Source organism: Protobothrops mucrosquamatus, unplaced genomic scaffold (assembly GCF_001527695.2).
Source record: "Protobothrops mucrosquamatus isolate PMUCROS unplaced genomic scaffold, P.Mucros_1.0 scaffold1, whole genome shotgun sequence".
NCBI classification, from domain to species: domain Eukaryota; kingdom Metazoa; phylum Chordata; class Lepidosauria; order Squamata; family Viperidae; genus Protobothrops; species Protobothrops mucrosquamatus.
The window spans coordinates 4,999,352-5,026,247 of record NW_015386388.1 but is presented as its reverse complement, the minus strand read 5'-3'; the positions used below and the strand labels follow the sequence as shown (position 1 = coordinate 5,026,247).

The 26,896-nt window shown below is 37.1% G+C and overlaps 2 protein-coding genes across 3 annotated transcripts; both read left to right on the top strand.

Moving 5' to 3' along the window:
• Positions 1-863: 863 nt before the first annotated feature.
• On the top strand, positions 864-10,788 carry LOC107303123 (keratin, type I cytoskeletal 14-like). 2 transcript variants are annotated; one of them, XM_029287354.1, is made up of 8 exons: positions 864-1,367; positions 2,951-3,033; positions 3,137-3,293; positions 5,675-5,836; positions 5,932-6,057; positions 7,686-7,906; positions 8,848-8,864; positions 10,691-10,788. In XM_029287354.1, the coding sequence occupies exons 1-8, from the start codon at positions 864-866 to the stop codon at positions 10,786-10,788; spliced, it is 1,368 nt and encodes a 455-aa protein (XP_029143187.1). The 2 variants fall into 2 exon arrangements, with proteins under 2 accessions (XP_029143187.1, XP_015687806.2); XM_015832320.2 differs by lacking the exon at positions 8,848-8,864 and adding an exon at positions 8,480-8,511.
• Positions 10,789-16,861: 6,073 nt separating this feature from the next.
• Positions 16,862-26,166, top strand: LOC107303095 (keratin, type I cytoskeletal 14). Its single transcript, XM_015832287.1, has 8 exons — positions 16,862-17,446; positions 19,349-19,431; positions 21,755-21,911; positions 23,248-23,409; positions 23,523-23,648; positions 24,167-24,387; positions 24,830-24,870; positions 25,914-26,166. Exons 1-8 carry the CDS (start codon positions 16,925-16,927, stop codon positions 26,009-26,011), a joined length of 1,410 nt encoding a protein of 469 aa, XP_015687773.1. The 5' UTR covers positions 16,862-16,924; the 3' UTR covers positions 26,012-26,166.
• The last annotated feature ends 730 nt before the right edge of the window (positions 26,167-26,896 follow it).

Genomic DNA, 26,896 nt, shown 5'->3' with positions numbered 1-26,896 from the left:
GTTCCGTGCATGCAGTAGATAAGTGCACATGTGCATGTGCAGCTCCATTTGTATGAGTGGGGGATGTGCATGCCGCTCACACAAATGGAACTTCATGTGTGAACACGAGCTCTCACTGCTTGTGCAAATGGACCTGTGCTAGAGTGCCTGGTTCTGAACAGGCTGCAACCCACTAGTGGGCCACAGTCCGTGGGTTGGGGACCCCTGCCTTAGAAGCTCTTTGCCTCAATTTTCATGGTTATTTGCCTTGAAAAGAAAACTATCAATTGGCAATTGCACCTTACATATATGACTTTGTCATTTAATATATAAGTACAGAAGCAATCTGTAAAATTTGCAATCTATAAGGTAGCCTTCAGAACAGTCAACATTGCAGATTTTGTACAATAATTGCAAAAAGCCTCAGGCTTTCTATAGACTCTCATTTATGATGTGATGGTTTCCCCTTTGCAGGACTGTAATTTCGTTGTCTTTCCCTGGGTGCATTTTACACATAAAAATTCTGTCATGTTCAACTACCCCCTTGAGCAATGCTAGTCCTGTTTCTGAGGCATACTTGAATGTTCACTTGGGGGGCCAAAAGGGAAACACAAAACTACCTTTTATAGGACAAGGTGTATCTGCAGGAAAGAGACAAATACATGAATAGGCCACTGAGGAAAAAAAAAGTGAGATTGCAGAACTTGGCTTTGATGCCTGAGATGATGAAAGCTCTGGGGAATGCACGGGAAAGAAAGGGCTTTTGACATAACGCCCCCACAGTGGGAATAAAAGCAGCCGGGAATGAGAGAGAACTCTTAGTTTTTCAGTTCTTTCAGAATTTTAACAGAGCAGTTGTTTAAGTGGCTCCATTCCTTGGCAAGATGTCCACTATCATCAGGCACTACACTAGCACTTCCTCCTCCTCTATGAAAGGACCTGTAGGTTTTAGTGGGGAAAACCTGGTCCATTTTGGTAGAGGTTGCCATGCCCCTAGCAGTCATGGTGGAGCTGGTGGTATTTCAGTCACTAATGCTCGCTGTGTCTCTGGGATTGGAAGCACCTTGGGTGGTACTTACGGGGGCAGCAGTTACTACAGCACCTTTGCTGGTGGCCATGGTGGGGGCCTTAGTGGAAGTCTTGGAGGAGGATTAACTGGTGGTTTTGTGGGTGGAAGTGGAAGTGATGTACTTCTGGCTGGGAACGAGAAGGAAACCATGCAGAACCTCAATGATCGCCTGGCTGCTTATCTGGACAAAGTGCGGGCATTGGAGGAATCCAATGCCAGCCTGGAGGTCAGGATCAAGGAGTGGTACCAGAAGCAGGCACCTGGTCCAGACCGTGACTACAGCTACTATTTCAGGATAATTGAGGACCTGAGGAGCAAGGTATGGCAAGAAAATTTCAGGGCGATCCATAAAGAAAAACATGCCAATTATCTGACTGTAAGTAACAAGTGCCCACAAGCACTTGTTAGCAACAGCATTGGGCAGAGTACTTTTTTTAAAAAAAAGATACTGTAGCAGATAAAAAGCAGTTAGCAAAAGTGACTCCTTTGATTGGTTTCTCTTTTTCAAGTTGGTCTTAAGGGACCAGAATTTAATTGCTACGTGAGTGGAGAGGGCTAACGTTTTTCTTGTTAATCCCCATTTTTATTCCTTGTAATTTCAGGACAAAGCATTCCTTTACACTGTAAGATGTTAAATGATTAATCTTTTTAGTGTGTATGAACATCAAATTGGTGTTATGATTGAGTCAATATTTTTGGACAAAGGTTGACTTTGTGTAGAAATGACATAGCCTGTTCATCCCACTGTTGTGTTATGGTCTCCGTAAATCTGTGCAATATAAAACTGTATAAATATAAAATACACTTTGAAAACCTTAGAAAAGCATAATAAATAAGCCTTGTTCATTATAGGGAAGGTAAAAAAATATTTCTATCTAAAGTCCAGCTAAATGTGGGACAGATGGAGTGAAGACCAAAAAGGAAGTAGACACGGCATCAAGGGAGGGATAAATATAAGACCAAGCATATTTATAGGTAAATATAGAAGTGAACAAATCTTAGTTTGGGAGTGTAGGTTTTGATTACCTACTGTAGATTGTAGTACAGGCAATTAAATGAGAATTATTTATGTCTTGAAACAATCTGCTAATATGGGAAGCTAACTTTGATAGCTTTGCACAATCCATTACATTTTAAGCTTGAAATCTTTTAAGATGTTTTATTAGCTCAAAAAAATCTAAGTGACGTGTTCACAGTGAACATAGTAACAATGCTGTAGGAACTTTTATTTGAGATACCCTGGCAAAGTTTCAGTAACCTCACAGAGGAAAATGCTGTTTTTTGGGGGTGTGTGTGTGAATCAATTTGGTGCAGAAAAAAAAATGGGCGAGTGCTTCTTCTCTCCCTCTCTTGGACATTCAGCTTTATGCTACAGAAAAAGCTAAAAGCATCTTGCATTTGGATAGGGCATGTTATTCATTTCCATAGATTAATCCTTTATAGGGTTCCTTTAAAAAAAATACCATATTGGACAAGTGGTAAATATTTCTCTACATTCAGCTCAGTTAGTTCAACTCCAAGGCATCAAAGTGTCTTGTCTATTAAAGGGAAGGTCAACTCAGAGCACCAGGGAGGTGGAACAAATGAGGAGTTTTCATGAATGAGGTGGCATTAGTCTTGCAGCTCCAGGAGAAATGTTGTGCTTCCTCTGTGCTTTCTCTAAAGTAGCAGGTGAACTCAATAGTTCAAGTTGCTGATCAGACTTTTACTAAGCTATGATGTTGATTTTGGAGCATTACAATCACGGTAGAAGCTCTCTCTACTTAACACTCTAAAGAGTTGAGGATTACAGCTGTTCTATGGTGAGGGACATAGATAATCTGTATGCACAGAAATTTCAAATGTGAAGATATTCCTATAGAAACTCTTCATTCCAATCAGTCATTTCTATGCTGCTTTCAGATTGTTTCTGCCACAGTTGAGAATGCCGATGTCCTCTTACAGATTGATAATGCAAAATTGACTGCTGATGATTTCAAAAACAAGTAAGTGTTTGGAGGGTTGCCATCAAGGCCATCATCATGATAGGACCAAATATTGTCTCTTGTACATTTTTCATCATCACTCAGTCATCCCTTCTGATTTTAGGTTTGAGATAGAACAGGCATTGCGCATGAGTATTGAATCTGACATCAATGGCTTGCGCAATGTTCTGGATGATCTAACCTCAACCAGGATTCACCTAGAAAAGAATCTTGAACTTCTCACTGAGGAGTTGCTTCACTTGAAGAAGAATCACAAAGAGGTAAGATATACCGCTGCCACCATCACATAGCATACACATTGTTAAAATGGGGAGTGTGAACTTGCAATTAGTTTATACTTTATGGTAATCCATAAAATATTTGCACCCATAGCAAATGTTTTGTGAAGAGAACATATAACAGACAGTGCCCCATTGAAAAGTTTGCATCACAGCTGTTGAATAGTTGAGTGCAAAACAGGTCTTTGGATTTGTGATTTTATGTGCAAAATAAGACTTTGACCTGATTCACATATGAACATGCTGCATTTGATTTGCCTGCTCTTGACTCTTCATTACTTGATTTGGCAATTCAAATGTGTACAGGTAGTCCTTGACTTACAACAGTTCATTCAGTGACCATTCAAAGTTAAAACGGCACTGAAAAAGTGACTTATGACCGTTTTTCACACTTACGACAGTTGCAGCATCTCCATAGTCATATGATCAAAATTTGGACCCTTGGTGACTGGTTCATATTTATGATTATTGCTGTGTCCCAACGTTGTGTGATCATCTTTTGCAACCTTTTGACAAGCAAAATCAATGGGGAAGCCAGATTCACATAACACCATGTTACTAACTTAACAACAGCAGTGGTTCACTTAAAAACTGTGGCAAGAAAGATTGTTTAATGGGGCAAAACTCACTTAACAAAACATTATCTTGGATAATTGCTCTAGTGCTTATCTTGGGTAATATGTTAATTTTGGGAGTCATAATTCTTCCTAGTCAGGAGATTTTTTAATTTTTTTCTACTTTTCAATATGTTTTTAAAATTTCTCTCTGTAACTTATTATAATTATTTTGAAATATATCTTTATTGCAACTTGTCATACAATCCCAGATATTACACTTTTTGTTATCAGGCACCTGGATTCTTTCTGTGCAGAATCTTTTATTAATTTTAAATTCAGAAAATTCACCAAAACTGTTAATTGTTTTCATCACCTGTCACAATAATAATAACACTGGTATTGTCAAAAATCATCATCTGTCAATTGCAAAAGGCAGCTTTACTGGGAACACCTTCACCCTGCAATCATACTTTTAACATCAACAAAGATCCACACCTGCCTATCCCAGGTTCTTGCGAAGAACTTGATAGGTGGTTAAAAATGCCAAATTCAGTTTTTACATTTGGCCGACTGTGTGACAAACCATAATAATTTATTAAATTTATATGCCACTTGATTCGCACTAATTGTGGGCAGTTTAGTGTTGTTAAAATCACTTAAAAACAAAGAACAATACAAAAACACACATACAAAAACTACAGGACAAAACAGCAATTATGGCAAAGAAAAACCAGTCCAGAGGGGAAGAAAGGAGTGCCAGCTGTCCTGGCCAAAGACCTAGACAAAGAGCCCATGAAAGCATTAAACACCTGCCAGCAAGATGGGAGCCTTTGATTCTTGTATGTTCCAGAGGGCAGGCAAGGCTACAGAGAAGGTGCACTTCCAGGATCCTGATAGATGGCATTGTTTACTCAATGAAACCCAGAATGTGCCATGCTAGCCAGATCAATCTGGTGGGCAGATGCTATGGGAGACAAGAGGTCCCACAAATAACCAGGGCCTGTAATGATCAGGCAGCGACCAGCACCTTGCATTGCATACAAAAGCCAACTGATTACACTATAGCGAACAGAACAGACCAATGTATGTTTGTGTGAATAACTAATACTATATCATTTGCATAACATTTCATTTTGTATTCCTTTCCTTGAGGCTTGATATCTGTCAGTCTTTTTGAATCTTGTCTTTTAATACTACTCAATCAATCACAAATAATAAAAGGAAGAGTGGAGGTCTCTTATAAAGATATCTTTGTCTGGTATCTTGATTATGGAAAGGTTTGCAGAAGATGTTCCACTGTCTGTAATCTTTGAGGCTTGCTGTTGGTAACCGTTTTCTATTCAGCTTTGGAATTCTTCTCCAGGATTGATTTTATTTAATATTACTAATAAAAAAAATGCCATTACAAGTTATCAAAAGCTATCCCTACATCTAAAAAGATTACTGATGCTTTATTTTTCTTGGTATGAATATATTCCAAAGTATTTATCTGCTATTTTGGGAATATAACTTATTGATCTATATGTATTACTTCGGGAACATACTTCCCTAGATGTTCAGCAAATATTAAGGAAAACATTTCTTTGTTTTCATCTTGGTTGCCATCTAAAGTTGCTTGGGTAGATGGATGGTCAAATAAACTAGAATAATAAATCAATCAATTAAACAAAAATTAAATAACATGATGGATTGAAATCTGACACATGCTAAATAAAGTAAACCAACATTACTTATTTTAGAAATACTGTAGACACTGATATTATCCAGGCTAACAGGAGGACTTTTGGGGGGGTGTTTCTCAAACAGGAAATGGGACTTCTTCAAAGCCAAATGGGTGGAGAAATCACTGTGGAAATGGATGCTGCTCCTGGTGTGGATTTGACGAAGATCCTGGCAGATATGCGAGAACAGTATGAGAACTTGGCAGAAAAGAATCGCAGAGATGCTGAGCAGTGGTTCTTCAGCAAGGTAGGGGACTTCCTTGAGACAAACATACTCTCTTGAAAGCAAGTTGACTATTTTGATATGTGCACCGTGACATTTCAGTAGTCCTTTCTTAACAGACTGAAGAGCTGAATCGAGAAGTTGCCATCAATACGGAACAACTGCAGAGTGGCCAATCAGAAGTCATAGAACTGCGACGCACCCTTCAAGGCCTAGAGATAGACTTGCAGGCCCAGCTTAGCACGGTACAGGAATCAAACCTGCTTTTGTTTTGCCCTCTCTGTATTCTAAGTAAGAAAACTACAGCATTGTGCAAAATATGTTTCTGTTTCATTGAGAGAACAAAACTGCCCTCATTTCTTCCCTGAGTTGCTCTGTATTCCTGTGTTGAAAGATGCCTTTTCCCTTGTGAATGAAACTGCTTTTTTTCTACTGCATTCTCAGCCTGTTGAGCATTCAGCTGATTTTTACTGTTGAAGATGATATGGAGTGGTCCACTTATGTTGCTGCTCTCTATAATATATCCTTCTATTATACTCAAGCCTTTTTGACTTCCCAATCTAAATAAGCACCAGGGGAGAAAACCCTTTATGACATCCTCACTAAGAATGTATTCCTAGTGTGGAAATCCAGGGAAGCTGCTGTCAGCCCTGTAAACTAGACCGATCCAAGAAAACTTTGCCAGGTAGATCAGAATTACTTTTACTGTAATAGTTATGGAAACTGAATCTTGCAAGTCTGAATTTGTTTTCCCCTCCCTTACCCTGTCTTCATGTGAAGTAGAAGGGCCTGTCTGTTTTCTCATATTAGTTTCTTGAAATGGGCTCAATCCATGCTTATTTGACTATTGCCTTGATAGTGTTTTTTTTTCTGTCCTCCAAGGCCATTTCCTATGCTCCCTATAGCTCAAGACTTCTGGAAAGTTAACTGGGATATAAAAGTTGGGACATTCCTACATGCTCTTTGGCCACTTCATAGTTAGATAACTACCCGCAATGTCAAACTCCTCTCTAGAGAACTTTATCCACATTCTCTGTTCTTTCAAATAAAACCTGAAAAGCCAATTCTTTCTTTATCAAACAGAATGAAAACAGGTGGCAAAAAATGAGGCAGTTTTTCTTGCCAAACACTTATTTGTAGTTACTATACATATAAGAATGATATATTTTTGACAACAGCATCAACCTACATGCAAGAACCTCTCAGTTTCTATAGGTAAATTGTTTTCAAAGAGTGTCCTGAGACTCCCTGTGGGTAAGCTATCAAGGCAGGCAGATTTCTTGAGTGAGTGAGGGGATACATATCCTCCCACGATTCATGTTTTCTTAAGCAATGCACCAGGAAAACTTGGTAGAATCTTATACTGAATTGACATATTGTGCTAAATTAGAGATGGGCAATTGTGTTAGGCTGAAGATGTATTTGACTTTTGAATGATAGTCTGGAAATAAAACTACCAAAGGAGATAAAGCTATGACAAAGAAGTGGGTGAGGGTAGGACAGAAATAAATGTCTTTTTAATTTAAAAAAATTAAATTAAAACATCAGATAAACACTGTACAAATAATGTGAAGAATGTTCTTATCCTCTTATAATATAGAGGAAAACTTAGTGGCTCTGGCAGCTATATCCAATAGTTTCGGGGGGGGGGGCTCCATGCACTTTTGGATTCTGTTACACTACTATTATGTTAATCCATTATGAGATTGATTTGCTTTTGGTTTCCAATAATATGTGTACCCAACCATTCAGCTCAATAAATCATAGTTTGTAACCTAGTGTTTTGTTTTGCCCAGGCTGCAAGGGCTTGTTTATCAAAATAGGAAGTTTATATTCCTTTTTATCACTGACCTTAATTCTTCCCTCTTCCCAGAAAGCAGCACTGGAAGGGACTTTGGCTGACATAGAATCTCGCTATAGTCTTCAGCTTGCTCACATCCAGGGTCTGATCATCAATGTGGAAGAGGAGCTGGCTACCTTGAGATGTGATATGGAGCGCCAGAACCATGAGTATAAGATTCTCCTTGATGTCAAGACACGCCTGGAACAGGAGATTGCCATGTATCGTCACCTGCTGGAGGGAGAGGAAGCTTAGTATGTCAAAAGGATCCCATCATTTGTACTCAAAATGGCTAATAGGGAAAATGGTGAAGGTTAGAGGACTACCAGAGTAAGGTTCACTGAAGGGTTCACCAAATGTAGGGTTTCTGAAATATATTCTGATGCCTACGTAGGACTAACAGTAATTATTTAAGATGACTTTTGTAGCTCTTCCACCATTTCAAACTTTTGTTAGTACATATTATTGATACACTAAATTGGGCAATTGTGATTGCAATGGTTGTACATCAAATACAATTAATGACAAAGGTGGTGCTCAAACAAGATCTTATTCTTTATTCTTTGCCTTTACTAGTCTATCAATAGCGTACTGGAACACAGATGAAAATGTAATGATTATGACTAAAGTGTCCAGCACTCTAAAATGCCTCTTGTAATTTTATTATCAAGAAATTATCATGAATTAAATCAGACTTAGATCAAGTGTCATTTTTCCTTCTTATTAAAGACTAGCAACTTTGACAATTACTTCTGCATTTGTTTTTTGCATTGCTTTTTATGTTTCTCTAATTGGTCTTTTTTTTTCTTCTTCTTCTTTTCATGTAGTATTTCTCCCCAGTACTCATCAGCCATAGAGGGTAAGAATCTACTGGAGTTTTGATGTTTAATTAGTCTGTTGCCTGAATCTATTCTAGTTTTAAAAGTTTCCTTCTTGGAGAATCTAGATCTGCAAAATAAATAGACAAGGTGATGATTCAGTTGTTGCAACCAAAGCAATGGCCCATCCATATCATCTCACCCACACCTCCCTGCTTCAGCTGCAGATTGAGTTCCTTGCCATTGGTGAAAGATGTGTCCTCACAACATTGTCTATACAGTATATCAGATGTGTCCTCACAACATTGTCTGTACAGTATGTCTATACTACCATTAAGTCAGCTGAGTCTGAAAAAGGCAATCTATTAGGAAACTAGCATTTCCCAATTGTTAGGCAAATATTCTATATTGCATGGAAAGCAACTAAGGAAGGCAAAACTGCTTGCTTCCATCAGCCCTGGGGCTATGTTCAACTACTGACTATTTCTGTGTTGACTATCTAAGTCACGGGTGTGAAACTTGCCACGTCATGTGACGTGTCATGTGACATATCACAACTTTTTGCATTGCCAGAGCTGGCGTGGGCGTGGCCTACGCTACGCATGATGCAACCGGCCCGTGGCCAGCAGTTTGACACCCCTTATCTAAGTGAACACATCACCCCACTTGGCAGCCAGTGGTTTTTGTTTTTTTGCTGTAGTAGAAATTCCCATTGGCAATTTCTGAAATTTCACAGCGTGGGGATCCTGGGCTCTGAGATCTGCACCAGTGAGCTGCAATAGAAGGCCTGCCTGTCAGGCTGCAGCTACAACTGCACTGCTATTATGGCTCCATGCTTTCATGCTTCATACTTTCTAGCTAACACGGGCAGCCATGGAGGTTTTTAGTGCAGGATTCATGCTTGTAGGCAACAAAATTCTCTTCCCTGCTCCTCATTCTACAAACAGGTACTGTGGAAACTGTCACCACTGCCCTCACGGAAGCATGGCAATTTTGCTGACTTTATTTCCAAGGCACAGCACATCAAGTTTTCTCAAGTGGCAAATTGGTCACCTAATTTGGGGATAGAAGGAAAGGATATTGGGGGAATGGGAAGATCCCTAGGTTGATTAAAACATTGGCTTTCAAATGGCTTTAAATTTTATGTGTTTGAAAAGATATTGTAACATACATTGGGACACAACTTTGCCAATTACCATTGTTTACTCTTTTAGTTATGATTGTAACTATGATTGTAACAAACTTATGGCCTCTAAAAGCATGCACCAGAGGGTCATCTGTCCTTTGAGCAGATCTGTCTTTGAATCCCCTCTTTCAGACTAGATTTACTGTATCTCACCTCTCCCATATCAGAGCTTTGACTCTGGTAGAAGAAAACTGGATGCACAATGTCAATGGCTGATCAACAGGATCACATCCTTCCTGATCCTCCTAAGAGAAAGAAGACTTGAGCTGATGCCAGAGATGTTTTCAGAAACTAAGAAGACCCACTGTTGGAGTACTCTGCAAAAATGACACAGTTACTTTGCCTAAGAAAAATAGAGAGGGTTGAGTGAAAAATAGGAGAAAGAGAGGGGAAAAAGACGTATTAAGGAAAAGTTGAATAAGATGAATCCCTGTTGCATTTATAAACATGCATTGCTGGGAATATATATAGGTGTTTTGTTCTCACTGGATCTAGCAGGCTAACTCTAGCCAGCCTAAGCTCCTTTGCCTCTACCCTGATTATTATTATTATTTTATTAATTGTTTAATTAAACAGCCTGGTATCAATACTGCCAGACTAGAAGCCGGAGGCTTAAAGCAAATAGGTAGATGAAGCCTCTCTTCTGCCCCCTGCAAGCAAATAGATTATGCTAAACTACTCAACCTCAGTTCTAACATGAAAAAGTATCCAAACATTATTTAATTATCAAATAACAGTATAAAAGCCTTAGAAACCAGCTCCATTCTCTGTAAACAAAGCACTATTCTTGAAATCAACATCCAATGAACTTTCAATCAATGCATAGCATTAACTTTTCTTTCCAAATGGTAAAACATTCACTATAATTGTTCTGAAAAAGAAATCACTTGGGTGAAACATTAGCCTTGCTCCCCCCTCCCCGAAAATACTGTTTAGCTGCGTGCTGGAGAAGAGAATGGTGGATGGTGGAATTCTTTGTCACTTTATTCTCTTTTTTGCAATTAAGTTTTGATTCCTCCTCTGTCTCCCTGCAGGATCCAAAACCACCCGTCAGATTCGCACAATTATTGAGGAGATAAAAGATGGAAAAGTGATCTCGTCCCGTGAACAAGTTCATGTCTCTGGGAATTAAACCCACAAAGTGAACTTATCAGCTTTTCCTTCTTTGTGAAGCTCCTCTTACTGCTAGATTCTTGCTCAATTCTTTTTCATCTACAGTTTGAACTTCCTTTGGTTTAATGCACAAGCTCTAATAAAGCTTTGTTTTCCTCCATTTCATTTAAAGAAAATGATTTATTTAACAAATTCCTTAAGTTTTTAAAGATCATCTTCCTTTTAAGGTAATTGACAGAATAAAGTACTAAAACAGAATCTCTGAAATGGATTTTACAATGGAGAAAAGTTAATAGGGCATTGTTGCCTATTTCATATCGCCTTCATTCTTTTGAAACCAAGAGGTACAAGCTTTCATATGTATTTACAGAATCTATAGCTGCTTTTACCTGCTCCCTCTCAATAATTAAATGTGGTTCCATATCATGACACTGACATAAAGTTCTTGATGACTCTGCAAGATAATCAGCCAGGAAATATTTATGAATGGAGACAATGAAACAGACAGCTATATGTTCTTAATTACAACACATATAATCATAATATTAATCATGGTAATATTTTTTTCTAAAATGTCCCAGTTAAAACCACTGTCTTGCAATTAATCAATTTAAAGTTTTAGTTCAACCTCCCCCAACCTACTGCTCTCCAGATTTGCTGGAATACTGTATCTATCCCATAAGTGCTGGGAATTGTGAGAGTTGCAGTCACACACATATGGAAGGACACAAGCTTAGGAAAGACTGCTTTAGCTAGTGTAATCTTCAAATTAACACATTGCTTGCAAGCTGAACAGTTACAGTATCACTCTTGAGTAAGTCCTTCTGCAATTGCAAAACTTGTTTAGTTTATTATAGGTTTAGACCAGAGCAACATAAAAATAGTACAAACATAATAAAATGATACTTTCACACTGAAACATAATATCACTAAAATAATATACCAGACTTACCTAGCTTGAAGAAATGGTACATTCCCCATAGTTATACACATTCTTGTTACCCTATTTGAGTTGGTTTAATATTGAACCAGCTCTGTCTTGATAGTAGATGAATTCCTGGAGAGACACCATTCATCATAATGGACATTTATGGCCTCAATATCCCTTAATTTAAGTGATGGTCATAACAACATTTGCTTTTGAAAGACTCCAGCTCTTACGTTAGGAATGATAAAACTTCCCCCCAAAATGGAATGGATATCAAGAGATCACTCAGTTATATGTTTAATGTACTAATAGCAATATACATGATCAAATAATGACGAATTAATGCATGCAAGCAGTGGCAGAGCTAATCTTTTCTGAAATATAATGTGTAGATTGAAGAGTTCTTATGTTGGATTTTTTTTTGAAATAGACTTTGCTTGTCAACATGTCAATGCAGGTTTTTTTTTAAAATTTGCTTTGGGAGAAAACAGAAAGAATGATTCATTCCTATGGTCCAAAATAATTTGCACTTTGCAGACTGGTTGAAATGTACATCATACAATATTTATTGGCTAGGATTCAAGATAAATAGAGATGAGTTCCAATGGCCTTTGAAAAGCAATTTTGTGGGTGGAGATCTTGGCTAAGACCATTTGTGGCAAACATTTCTCCAGGAGAAAGACAGCTTCTCCAGCAATTTCTCCACCTTGACTGGTGGAATTGGTACAGTGACAGTAATATTGCTACTGAAAAAGCTCAATGACAATCATTGTTTCAAAATATTTTTGCTTGGGATTTAACTGAAATGAGTAGACTGCAGACTGTTGAAGAGATGAGGGTAACCACCTGGTCACCAAAGAAGGGCAAAACTACTAAATCCTGTTGCATTAGAATTTTCTTTTTTCTTAAAAAAATACTACAATTCAAGTAGCGAATTCTCTTTTCCCATATGGAATTTCCAGCCAACCTGGCTGGAAAATTCTGGGAGTTGAAGTACATACAACTTAAATTTGTCAAGTTTGAAAAATATTGTTCTAAATCTAAAACATCATTCCTCAAGCTGATATCCTCCAATCAAACAGAGACTATCTCCAATGGAGGGAAGGGCAAAAAATGCCCTCTTTGTAAAATGCAAAGAGAAATGTATATGAAGAAAGTTCCCACTGTTGCTGTCATAGACCTGTGTTGCTTTGCCAATGTTTTTTTTCCTGTCCATGCTTATTTATAAAATTTATTTGCTTTATAAATTTATTTTATAAAATTATTTTTCTTCCCATTGATTCCACAAAATCTTTGTTAGATAGCTACAGAAGGACAGGATAACATTTGTATCACTACAAAAACTACACTGTGATTCTTTTATCAGAAAGTTAGCACCTGGAGCCTTTTTTTTTTTTTTAAAAAAAGTATGGCTTCTGCAAACTACTATTTCATAGCAATGAAGCTTTTCTTTTAAATAGGATTGTTATTATGAATACAGCGATTTTTACTATCAGCCCTTCAAGAAAGGCAAGATCAGGAAATAGGGTTGTTAAGAGTCTTAAATGTACTTTAGTGCTGTCAAAAGCTGACAAAACTCCTTTCTACTTCGATACATACTTAACACAATCAAGGTGGATAGTTGAGTTTCCTTCTAATGTTTTCTACTTTCTCAGAACTCAAATATATTTTCTGTTACAGCTTAGCATTCTCCACATTCTTCAAACCTAAGGAAATTGTAAAGCTGCAGAATTATAGACACTTGTCAATAAACTAACCGAACATAATGAGATTTAGTTCTGTTAATGACTGAAATTCCAGTGTAAATAAGTAAGTATAGAGTAGCTTGCAGATAATTTCAGATTGACTCTCATCCAAACCACTTTCATAACCAAGCTCTTAAGATTCATTTGTAGAATTGCATAATTGTAATTGTATTACTCTAATTGCTTTATAGGAGTGGCAAGAAATTTTTCATAGTCAGGGGCTATACTTTCAAAGTATTACTCTTTTCTTTCCTTTCCTTTCCTTTCCTTTCCTTTCCTTTCCTTTCCTTTCCTTTCCTTTCCTTTCCTTTCCTTGCCCTTTGGAGCAGTTTCATCTTAGGCAGGATTGTAAGACTGTACAATCCAAGTGGCTGGAGCCATAATTTTCTATTTTTCACGTGGGTTTTTTTTGTGGGACCTAAAGTTATTTTTTTTAAAAAAACATTTAAAGCTTTTTGTAAGGTGCAAAATTTTAAAATAGTAGAATCATGAGAAATCGTACCCCCAATTGTCAGTGATTTGTCAGATTTCACTGGTGCTGATCTGAAGCAGTTCAAAATATAGCAAAAGTGGGCACAGGACCCCATGCTGCCAATTCTTGTCTTACAACAATAACTCTTAAATTGATATTGGGAAAAACATATAAATAAATCAATATAAAAGCTTTATAACACAGATTAAAACAGCCATTCAAAGGAACTCAGACTATAGATAACAGATAAAGCAAATGAACTGGAACCATTCCAAATTAGGGTCTCTTTCATTTTTTATTTGAAGTTTCCAAAGATGCTATATAGCATCCCCCCTCTACTTTCTTCCAAAGTGATTATAGATTTGTAAGTATTTGTAAGCATTAGGAGATTTGAGACTTTCAAGCTGAAGTACAGATATAGTGAAGAGAATTGCTGGATATGAATATGATTTATAGTCAGAACATGTCTCAACTGTTCTCAAAAGCACAGCAATTAATAATTCAAAAGTGAGCTGTTAACTCTAATAGAAAAAGAATCTGTTTAGCTTAATTATAATTCAGTACATGCTGTTGGTACAATTATTGGCTAAAAAGGAGCCAACAAGATTCTAAAGACTTATTTCAATCCATTTATCTTGATGTGTAATTTTAAGAGAAGATTCTCACATCCATGGTCTCTTTGCTTTGCTATTAGGATGTCTTTTCAAGCTACAGCTTTTCTCTTGTTCAGAGCTGTCCTCATTTTGAAGGAAGCACCATATAAAAACATATTATTTGTAGCTGCTGGGTGGAATTGTTTGGACCTGTTTTTGAAAATAGCAAACCAATGGTAGGACATTCATAGAGCACTTTCATACATGCTCGTCTGATCTTGCATGTGTGTATGTCATGGAAAATGGAATCAGGAGATCTCTAAAGAGATCTAAATAAAACATGGCAGATGCTTTGGAATGTCATGCTTAACATGTGAATAATATAAATGTTCTATATATTGGCTATTTGTAATCAGTGGTCCCACACTTCTGTGCATTATATCAGCTACCAAAACAAATTGGGAAATAAGACTTTCTTTTTAAAAATCAAAGAAAAAAACAAGGAACAAAGTTGAGCTTCCTGCTTCTTTGATTAGGTATTCAATCACAAGATTTTCCTCAAATACTGCTCCCTTTATGACATGGTTTATAATATAGCTTCCTTATCAGATGGTCTTAATAAAATCTTCTGGCTTCCCTCAATAAAATGTCTTCAAGGATTAGAACAAAGTGGATTTAAATTCATTGTAGACATTGTGGTGAATACAAGCATGGGGCACATTCCTCCTTTTTACCCAGGATCCTTCAGCTCTTTTCCCAGAAGCAATCTATATATAATGCAGAATGTGAGAATCCTGGGTATTATAACTCCTTTGCAAACTGGCATGGAAGCATAATGTTTGGCAGTGTTTTCCAACAATGTCAAATAAAGTTATGGCAAGTGTAGTTTCCAGCCCTGTGCTGATTATCAAATATATTGATGTTATAAGTTTGAACTCAAACATAGACTGGCAGACATGAAAAACAGCACACCTGAATTAGAAATTAATGGAAATGTTGTTTAGTTTGCTTTCTGATACTATTGCACTTTTTACACATTTCTTGATAAAGATGGTATAGGTGATTTTAGATAGAAGAGATCTGAGAATGTGGGAGAAACCAAATCTGGTAAAATGTGCTAATCCAGGATAGGACTTGGATTACTGAACTCTTAAAAATGTGACTTTGAATCTCTGTGTATTCAGCCAGATTCACAATGTGGAATAAAAGTTGATACATTTTTTTCCCTGTCAGACATCTGCACTTTACTGTCAGAAGAGAACTTTGTTCGCTATCTTTTAGAAATAGTTTTAATTGGATTTGGAATTGATGAAGATGTCTGAAAAATTTATTTGGACTTTTTAAAAATAAAACCTTACCAGAATGTGCACATTTCTATATAAGCAAGACATGAGGAATTTAAGAGCTGAAACATCTGTATTTAGGAGAAAGCAAAAGAGCAAAATTAATTCATCCCTATGAATACATCATCTTGATCACCTCTTAAAGCCCATTTTCTCTCACCTGAATTTGGGCTGAAAACTAGCCACTTATAATTTTTGAGTTTGAGTTTGATAGTCATATGCTCTCAAAAGGGCTGTCTGAAAACTGAAACTCTTGAACAGGAAAAGCCAGGTTTCTCATTAGTCCATATTTTCTGGGCATGGGGCGAAGCTATCCAGAGTTGAGACAAAAATTCTCAGCCATATTCAACCTTCTTTATCACTAATAAAATGAACAGATCCCTGATAGTTAACAATGGGGAAGCTTCATGATAAGAAGACCCTCATCAGTGCCTACTTCTAACCAAGCTCTGCAAAAAAGAAACAATTTTGGTCTTACACCCTACCATTGAGGTTTATAGAGTTAATAGGAAAGCAAAGTCTATCTAGCTATGTTTATTTAGAACAGCTTGTTGTACATTCTCTAGGGTCAAGAGACAATTGATTATTGTTTTGTTGGCAGAGTTTTCATTTTACATTTCAAATAAATTTGAAGAAAGCAAGAAGCCCCAAAAGGAAGCCTAACATGTTACACATAGAGAGCCTTTCTTACATCCTTCACATTTTTTAAAAGGTTCTCCTGGGTGAAGAATCTTTTTCTCTGAATAATAGATGATGATGCATTTAGGAGGAAAAAACGGAGCAGTAAAATCAAAAGAAAACCCCACCCTCTCCCGAGGCATAATCTTTATGCCAGAACATGACATCAGCATGAATAAATGCGTAAAGGGAAAAGGATAGTCCTGGAAACTAACTTTGATTCTGGGGGTGGCGGTGGTGGTGATGAAATCTTGAGGGAATGCCAAATATTTGTCTGTTTAGCAACACCTCCATCCCTGATATAAGGCAGGAATTCAGAGAAAGAGCCACTATCCCTCTTAAGCTCTTAGAATTTAGCAGAGAAATCTGTATTGTGTGGCTCCATTTTTTGGCAAAATGACCACTTCCATCAAGCAATACACTTCCTCCTCTTCCTCTAAGAAGGGGGCTTCATGCAGTTTTGGTGGGGGCTCTTCCCGTCTCTCCTCTGTCCCTTTGGGTGGAGGATGCAGGACTTCAAGCATCTATGGAGGAGCTGGTGGCATCTCTGTCTTTTCCTCTCGCTATGTCTCTGGGGTTGGCAATGCCCTTGGTGGTGGCTATGGGGGCAGCAGCTACTGTAGCAGCTATGGTGGTGGTTTTGGCAGTGGCTTTGGTGGAGGCTTTGGTGGAGGCTTTGGTGGAGGCTCTGGTGGAGGCTCTGTGGTCAGTAGTGATGTCCTTTTGACTGGAGGTGAGAAGCAAACTATGCAGAACCTCAATGACCGCTTGGCTAACTACCTGGATAAGGTGCGGGCATTAGAGGAAGCCAATACCAGTTTGGAAATTAAGATCAATGAGTGGTATCAGAAGCAGGGACCTGCTCCAGACCGTGACTACAGCTCCTATTTCAGAAAAATTGAAGATCTGAAAAACCAGGTAAGACTCAATGCCTATTAGAGGGAACATTTTCCCTGTCTGGGTATAGGAATGCATTCTTAAGGCCAGAAAAAGTAATTTGGGATTCAAAGATTCAAAACCATACTGGTTTATAAATCTAGAAAAAGCAAATATAATATTCAAAGTCTTCTATTGATTGCTGTCTTAATTCTCTGTCATAGCAATGCAAATGAAAAAAAAACTGTGTTATTACAGTTCTCTGTGTACTTGTTCCATAACTCACACCTATGTGACTTTGTCACAATGTGTCCCTGCCTCTTGCAATTCTTGTAGAAATCTAAAATTGCCAGTATTATACTCCATAGCAAACTGTAGACAGTTTTTGCATTATTATGGTGTTAATGTGTGCTTAAAACCATAACTACAAAAACTTCTTAGGTGCATGCATCTCTAAGTGGTACACACTTTTTCAAATATATTTTGTGCCAGGTTAATCCATATTCTGTATCCAATGAGGATAAACTCTGCAGTCATATGCATTATCTAAAGAAGATTATAATAAATTTTATTTGCATTTATACTCTTTTGCAAAATTAATTTCAGTTCTGCTTATCATGGTACGAGGGATGGAGTGATTTGGCCTGCTATTGCAAGGCAAAATTTAGAACAGTTCATCTGATTTCTGATACATTGAACATGTTAATGACGTGTTCCTAGAACTTCCAATGGGAAACCAGGATGCATGGATGCATCTGAGTTAAATTTTAGTGGAAATTTTTATATATCCGTAACAATATGAGAGGTTTCTATGCTGGATTTTGAATGAATACTTGTACTTCATTACCTAGAAAGGACAAGGGAACACCTAATAGATATAAAATATGCTTGTACTACAAAAGGTACTTCCTGCTGTAGAAATGTGGTCCATCTTGCTATTGTGGGCAATGGTATGAATAAGTGACCTATGTGCCTCTAGGACTGCTAGTCCAGGAGGTCACTATGGATGGGTAAATTCAATATCATTTTCCTTTTTCTAAACTGGCCAAGTTTTAAATCAAGTGGTTCTTAGAAAGGAAGGATGTACTTAGCTATCAATCAAACAGACAGCAGTCCTCTGCAAAGGTAGAAGGTATGGATAAGTGGTTACCCTTGTCTTTCATGACATTTAGAATAAAGGTGATTAATAAGGGAGAAGAAATGGATTTTTTTGCTAATTAGATCGTCCCTAAGAGAATGGCAAATGGAGATCCAAGGAAATAACACTGAAGAGCAGATTGCTCTAGGATATGAATTATTTAATTCCAGTTGTCTACTGATGGAAGCTTCCTTAAAAAATTGCAAATGAAGTCTGTACCATTCTGAATATGAGCCTGATGATGCATACTGGATGTTACTCACGCTCCAAGCTTGAATTCCCGAGAACGCTTCAGGGCAGGGCTCTGATACAGCTCACCTTTTGTATAGTCTTGTCTGATAGATTCAGACTCAGGTACTGAGTAATAATAACAATGATTTTGTACTAGACTCAAATGAGGGATTAGACAGCTCTTTGAACTCTACATTTGCTAAACAAATAAAGATCAATACGACAAATGTATTACATTTGCCTAGCGGATAAATACTTATCCTGATAAGTATCCGCTCATATTTCTGCTTTTTTCTATTTACTATTTTTATTTCATGATTGCTTTTGTCCTATATACAGTTAGGATGGTATCATAAATGGCAACAGCAGTGATGGGGAATCTGTAGTCTTTCGTATGTCATTGAAATATAATTCTCAACATCTCTCACTATGATATAGCCATGGTAGCTATATTACTGGGATTTGTAAAACAGCAGCCTAAAGTTCACTGCTTCTCTATTCCTGAGTTGGTGAGTTGGATTGTGATAGGAAAGCCTCTTAAGATTGCTTCTTAATTTACCCTTTCCCTCCCCTAGATTTTAGCAGCTTCTATTGACAATGCTAGTGTTCTCCTTCAGATTGACAATGCACGGTTGGCTGCTGATGACTTTAGAACCAAGTAAGTTGTTTTTTTTAAAATTCATGGACAAATGGGAAACAATAGCATCAAGCTCTTTTATATAGCTTGCTGAATAGATGGAATTTTGTACACACTAAGTAACTGGATTTTGACTTTCAGATTTAAGACATAAAAGTTAGATTAAAGAATGAGAAAAGGGGTCAAAACAGGTAGTGATACCTGAAGATTTGGGGTCTGGTTTCCACTGAGAATAAGCAGACCTCAGCTTCACTTCTTAATCCAAGTTTAGGAATACAGGTCCCGCATGTCCCAAGTCATCCTTAAAAACTCTGGATGGTCCAGGAATCTCCCACATTAATTAATTTTTAAAATGTTTAATTAAAAAAAAGTATGGCTGCAATTCTATGAGATGCAATGCTCTTTAATTAGATCTTGAGAGATCTTGCCCTTGAATGCAAAAGTCTTGCAAGATTTCATGTTCATATATGCGATTTTGCATTGCTACATTAGATTGTGCAAAATCTCAAGGTAAGATTGTTGGAATCTTGTAACACTTGCAGCAATACTTTTTGTTGTTGATATTGGATACTCAGACATTTCATGGGATCATATACTAGTGCTCAGAATTGTCATTTCCATTATATATTTCTGAGATGAATAAATATCCTTTGGAATTGTACTGCTCTGATCAAAATATATGCCAAAATGCACATTTTTAGAAATGCAGATATTTTTTGACAACATATTTAAAGTTATATATTATAATCAACTTTCATGCTTTGAAGATGATTATGGATTAAACAGAGCCTCTCCCCTCCCCTCCCCTTCCTTGGATTTGTAAGGCCACCCAATTCAGAATACTGAATTGGAGTACAGTATTAAAAAAATATAAAAGTCAAATTTTGAATCTTTTTTCAATAATATGGGAAGAGTGGTGACACAGACATGCTTCTTAGGTTCCATCAGTTGGCATATTTTCCCAGTGGGATCTGGAACACACCATACCTTTAAACTGAATGGGATTGGCAGATGCTATAGGTGATAGATGATCCCACAGGTAGCTAGACCATGAAACACTTGACAGATGATTACTAGTAACTTGAATTCACTGTTCACTGTTCATGTGCAGTTCCTAAAACAGAATTGTTTACCAAAACATGCCAGTGATTCTCCAGGCTGCTTGATCCTTATGTGATCTTCAAGAGCAGTGCCATGTAGAGCACATTGTAATAATCCATGTGCAATGTGACCAAAGGACAAGAAATTGTCTGAAAGGTGTCTGATTCAGAAAAGGGTGCAATTATTGCACAAGATGGATTTGTACAGAGGATTTCTTCACTACAGCTACCATCTATTTTTCACACAGAAGTGAAAGTATAGTGGTGACAATAATTGATCAAGAGCAAGTATTAAAACAACAACAACAAGGACTACCCTGGAGCAGTTTAGTACTCTGCTGATATTCTGAAACTCTACAAATAAATTTCAGAAACTTGTGACCATCCTGTGTATATTTGAACTTCTTCCTCTATAGGTTAAACAGGATATGACATCTGTCATGAACTAATTTTGAATAGGTAAAAGGCCTATAGTCTATGATTTAAACTCTTTTCTGAACAGTACTGCTTTGGTGTTGATCAGAATCACCACCTTTCTTTATAGTGTTCATAATTATAGAAAGTCTTATCAGTGCAAAATGAGAATTTTCTCTCCATTGCAGATGAAGCTTTTGCTGTCACTTTTGGTCAGGAATCTGGCAGGCTAAAGAATTTCTCTTTCCTGACAATGTATTTAAACAAACAAACAAACAAACAAACAAACAAGTGAAGAGGATAAATAATAGTTGCCATTTGGCTTTCACTGAATCATATCTTTCAAGACACTAGGGATTGATTCAGCAAATTTCAAAATTTTAAATGAAAGCAGGAACATATTAGCCATTACGAGAATCAATAGGAGTGGCATTAACTTTAATCTTGAGAACAGACTTTTAAAATCACAATACTAGCTAAGACCTGAATAATGGCAGATTAAAACTGAACAACAGTTTTTCTATATTGATTTTTCTAAAACATCTTTGCATTTATTTAATTAAACAAAATAAAGGGGGAAAACAAAGCAATAGAAAAAAAGAAGGAAAACAATGAAAGAAAAGCAAAACAACAATTATACATAAAGGCTGATCATACATGTTTATATGTATATGAAGTTTCATATAGCAGTTTCCACAAAAATAATCATATTTTATTTTTATTGTTCATTTAATCATGTCTATAAGCAATTTGTTCATTAGCTGCAGGTAACATTGGGACTTCAAAATGGATAGGTGGTTTAGCTCCTTGTTGAATTTTTGCATTTCCAGGTTTGAAACAGAGCAAGCTTTGCGTCTCAATGTTGAAAGTGACATCAATGGACTGCGCAGAGTCTTAGATGAACTGACCTTGTCTAGGTCAGACCTGGAAATGCAGATTGAGAATTTGAAAGAGGAACTGGCATATCTCAAGAAGAACCATGAAGAGGTAAAACATCAAGACAGCAATAAAACTATCCATCACTAATGAGAGTATAGGGAAGTTGTTTGAATTTTTTTCATATACCAGTTCAGGTCATTTAACCAACTGCAATTGGATATTTCTTGTTGCCAGACTCAGGATTTGACATCTGAATTTCAAATTATATTACTCCATGTTTAAAACAGCTTGGACAATAAGCAAATATTTTAATCATAGACTTTAGATGGTCGTCCAGGAAGAGACTACGGTCCAAAGAAAGAAACATGAGTCTACATTAAAACTCATGTTCATACTGTATGTAAAAAGTCCCAAATTCAATTGCTGGTATCTCTCAAAAAATAGGTGAGGAAAAAATATTTCTGCCCATGAGCCCATATTAATGGGCTCATTCTCACAGCATAGTACAAAGGTGACTGGCAGACTATTTTGTGTCCTTGGGACTTTTGTCTCATTCCCAGCACAGAGCTGAGGAACTGAAAGTCACCTTTTGCTGTTTCAGTGTTAAAGGAGCGTTTTCCCTCTTCTGACACAATATGTCCTGTGGATGTGATCCGTGATGCTTCCTTAATAATGTGGTTGCTGGTATAATCATGGGCTGGAATCTGTTCACTCTCATTGACCACTTGAGTCAGCTGTGTTTTTTGAAAACTGTTTTCCAATATAATTGGAGTCAAGTCCAATTGGAGTCACTAGGAGTCAAGTCTCCTCCCTCTCTTCTCTTGCCATATCTCTCAGTCTTGATAGCTTGGGCAGGAGAAGAAATAAAGAGTAAACAGAGATAGGATTCTTCATCCATCAAGTAGCCAATGACAGAGATCTGATCCTTTCTTAGTTTACTGGGTCCCCTCCCCCCCAATTCATTATGTTGGAGAGACTTAATCTCTTCAGCGCTGGGAAAAAGCATTCAATAAATGCTGAAGAAACCAATTTGGTGCTGCAGTTAAAGCATTAAATTAGAAACTGGGAGACTGTGGGTTCTCGTCCCACAGAGGGGGAGTTAGGCACAAGGTAACTGGAAGTGAGGACATATCTGTGGGCTCACATTGGAGATCTCATGTTCTGTGCTTAAACAGCAAGAATTTCTCAATGAACATGTGAATGAAAAATACTGTACATTGCTTTGCTCTTTGTGTTTTTGGTGGCTTTTCTTTTTGAATTTGGTTTCGGTACACTTTGCTGAACCAAAATAAAAAGAGTCAAGAAATTAAACAGACACTAACGTCCTCGAAATATCTACTTCATAAGAAGGCAATACATGTTAGACAAGTAGGCTGAATAATACAGCTTCCTATGAAGCTTTGTGTAGAAATGCATATGAATGATAAATATTTTCCTTCCACAGGAAATGAATGCTTTCAGAAAGCAAGTCAGTGGAGAAATCACTGTGGAAATGGATGCTACTCCTGGTGTGGACCTAACTAAGATCCTGACAGACATGCGCGAACAGTATGAGACTTTGGCTGAGAAGAACCGTAAAGATGCTGAGCAGTGGTTCTTCACCAAGGTGTGCTTTTTAAAAAAAAATAATCAGAGGACCTTTACAGAACACAAGCCACATATTCCCCAAAAGATGCTTAGTGCTCTACAATAAGTCTTCCCCCCTTTTTTTTCTTGTAGACTGAAGATCTAAATCGGGAAGTTGCCACCAATACAGTACAGCTGCAGACAAGCAAAACAGAGATCGTGGAACTTAGACGTACTATTCAAAGTTTAGAGATAGATCTTCAAGCTCAACTCAGCATGGTATGGGAACACTTAAAGTCTAATGACATTTCCTCCTTATATAGTATGTATAATCTGTGATGTAATTTTGGTTGTTTCAGTAATGGAGTTGGGCTAGGAAGAATCATAACTTAAAATAGCAGACTATCTTCTCTTGCTAACATGTACTTCTCATTAAAAACAAAACAAAACACCTGTTATTGAAAGGAAAGAGATATACAGAATCTAATCCAGAAAAGTTCAGCTGTCCTCATTAAGCTTAGTCCTATTAAGAATAGAAGAACAGTTTTTTTTTCTATCTTCAAGATCAGGTGAAGGACTTTATTTTCTCTGCTGAAGCTGCCTGGCTTGATTCTTTATTTTCTATTCATTTTCTGAAGAATGTGGAATTTACTAGGCTTGGTTTTTTTTTTTTTTTTTTTAACGTATGAGACACTTGAATTTCCTTAGTATTTGAAATAGTACATGTTATTCACACAATAGCACTAAATATGTCTGAAGCCCTAATTCAGTTTCCTCCTGCTCTTCTGTTTCCCCAGAAATCAGCACTGGAAGGCACATTGGTGGAAACAGAAACTCGTTATGGCACTCAGCTTGGCCAGATCCAGGGTATGATTACCAACGTGGAGGAGGAGTTGGCTGCCCTGAGATGTGACATGGAGCGCCAGAACCATGAGTACAAGATTCTCCTTGATGTTAAGACACGTCTGGAACAGGAGATTGCCACCTACCGTCGTCTTCTCGAGGGAGAGGAAGCCCAGTATGTAAAAGAGGATGGGGTGAGGTGGGGTGGGGCGGGGTTTGACAAAGATGGCTGGATTGGGAAGGTTAAGCAAAAGAAGTGATCTAAAATGACATATATGTATGGAATGCAGTTTTCAGATGGGAACATATTTATTCCAAGTTTCCATCTTTAATATTTGTTTCATTCCTAAGTAAACAGTTTTCCAGAAATCTTGAGCTTCTTTCTAAGAAAATCCATCCATTGGTATCCTAGTCATTATTTTTAAATATTGCCAAAAGTTTCTTTACATAAATATTTTATTATAATAATACCTAATAATGTTTTAGCAGACTATTCTATTTTCATGTTTAATAAGACATATTTATACATTTTATACTATTGCCTCATTAATTGCATTGTGCGCTAGCAAAACTATCAGGGTTTCTAATTGGCCCATGAAATTCTGTATTTCTTACAGCATCTCCTCCCAATATAATGCAACTAAATCTGGCAAAGAAGGTAAGAATGGAACTCAATTAAATTGTATCCTAATTTTCATTAATTTATTGCTCTCCAAATTGTATTGGATTGTAATTCCTTTGATCAACAGGTCATAGTAATTAGGGTTCATGGGAATTGTAGTTAAATACATCTGGAGAATTTCAGATTGTGAAAACTTTCTGTGCATACTTACCAAGAAGTGAAGTCAATGTATAGAGAAGCGTAATGCCCCCCCGCCAAAAAAAAATAGATGGGGAATCAGTCATAGACCCAATTCTGGATATTTATTTTTAAAATCAAATTATTGCCTAGAAATCTGCTAAAACAGGAAGCAAGTAGGTAAATGGATTCTTTTGTGCATACCTTCCTGTAATTCAGATCATACATACTGAGCATGTATAAAATAATACATGCTAGCTAGCTAAATAAGTCAGAAGAAAATATTTCAAGAAAATAAAGTATGCCAAATGTTCATCAGCTTGAGTGATATTCTACTAATTATAATATTCCATGATTTTAAGTGTATTTCAGACTGTTCATCCTTAAGGTTCATTCTCACATATCCCTTTTAAGGAATAAACATATTTCTGAATGAACATGTGTGTTACTGTAACAGTTTTATCCTGTTCCCAATCCTTCCTATTACTAAGAACTCCACTGTAATATTACAGTCTTCCCCAAATTAGTGTCTTCCTGACACAATGCCACTGCAACTCCCAAATTTTCCTACTTGCATGACGAGAATACTTTAATTCTGGGACCCATCATAGAAAGTCTGATGCAATTCCCCCCCCCCCTTTGAGTTATATACTGTAACAGAAGCATTGGTAGTCCAGAAAAATGGTGGATTTGGAAGCAGTAACACTTTTTGGTTCTCTACCTATAAGAAGCATAGAATGCAGGGGAATCCTTTTAGAACAACCTCCTAATTAATTGAAGGTTCAACGGAAGCTTCTTGACAGCTCCAATCGTTTCATTATTACATTACAAGCTGAGGTCAGCAAGTATCCCTTTGGGTTTACCTGAAGAAAACATGCCCTTTATGCCTCTTTCTCTTGCAGTATCAAAAACAACTCGCCAAGTCCGCATGGTTGTTGAGGAGCTTGAAGATGGGAAAGTAGTTTCTTCACGTGAGCAAATCCAAAAGAATTCCTACTGAAAAGGATCCTACATACTCCAGGATATATCTGAAAAAGTAGTTGTAGTGCATATTTTTGTGTAGTTGATAGTCTGTAGTTTGTATGTTCAAATCAAAAGGGGAACAAAGTGATATAATTATCTGGATTTTTCAACAATAAACTTGTATGTCAGCAATTAATTCATTTGTGAATTTTATTTGCCACCCATCTCATAGTTCAAAGTGACTCTTAATAAAGACACTGTTTTCCTGCTCATGCAAAACAGGTTCTTACCATGGAACTTATTTATTCAGAGAATGTAAGCCATGTTAAAGTTTTGGCCAAGTGAGTTCAGAGAGGTCTTTCCAAAATTAGCCTACTTTCTCTTCTGGGTCAATTGTCCAGTCAGTTGTCATCTTTCTCTGGATCCAATTTGTCCATACAACTGTTTGGGACACACGAAAAATGCTGTTTTACCTTCTCATCGTTATATCTGCTTCAAGAGGACAGATAAATGTCGATGTATTTGGATTTTCACTTGCACTTCAGCTCTGCCATCTTGACAAGCCTAAATTTTAGCAAAAGGAACTAAGAGTAAAGGCAGGAGGATTCAGGCAGTGACATTGTCAGCAGGTCCCAATCATGCCCATTTTTTGAACTTGGCCTGGAGCCTCATCAGTGGTAAAATTCTGATTTATACTTAACAGAACATCTAGATTTCCACTAATCTCAAAGAGTTGTGTCCTTATAGAGATGAGTCACATTCTCTTTTTCCATCTCCATTGTTATGTAACAATAAACATATTTCATTTCTCAAAAAAGAGATTAAGCAAGTGTAAAAACATTGCCCTTTGCCTTTCCTTCTAGACCCTAAAATTTGGGGCAATTCTCTGTAGTTGTCAGACTAGCAAGATAGTTCAGTCATG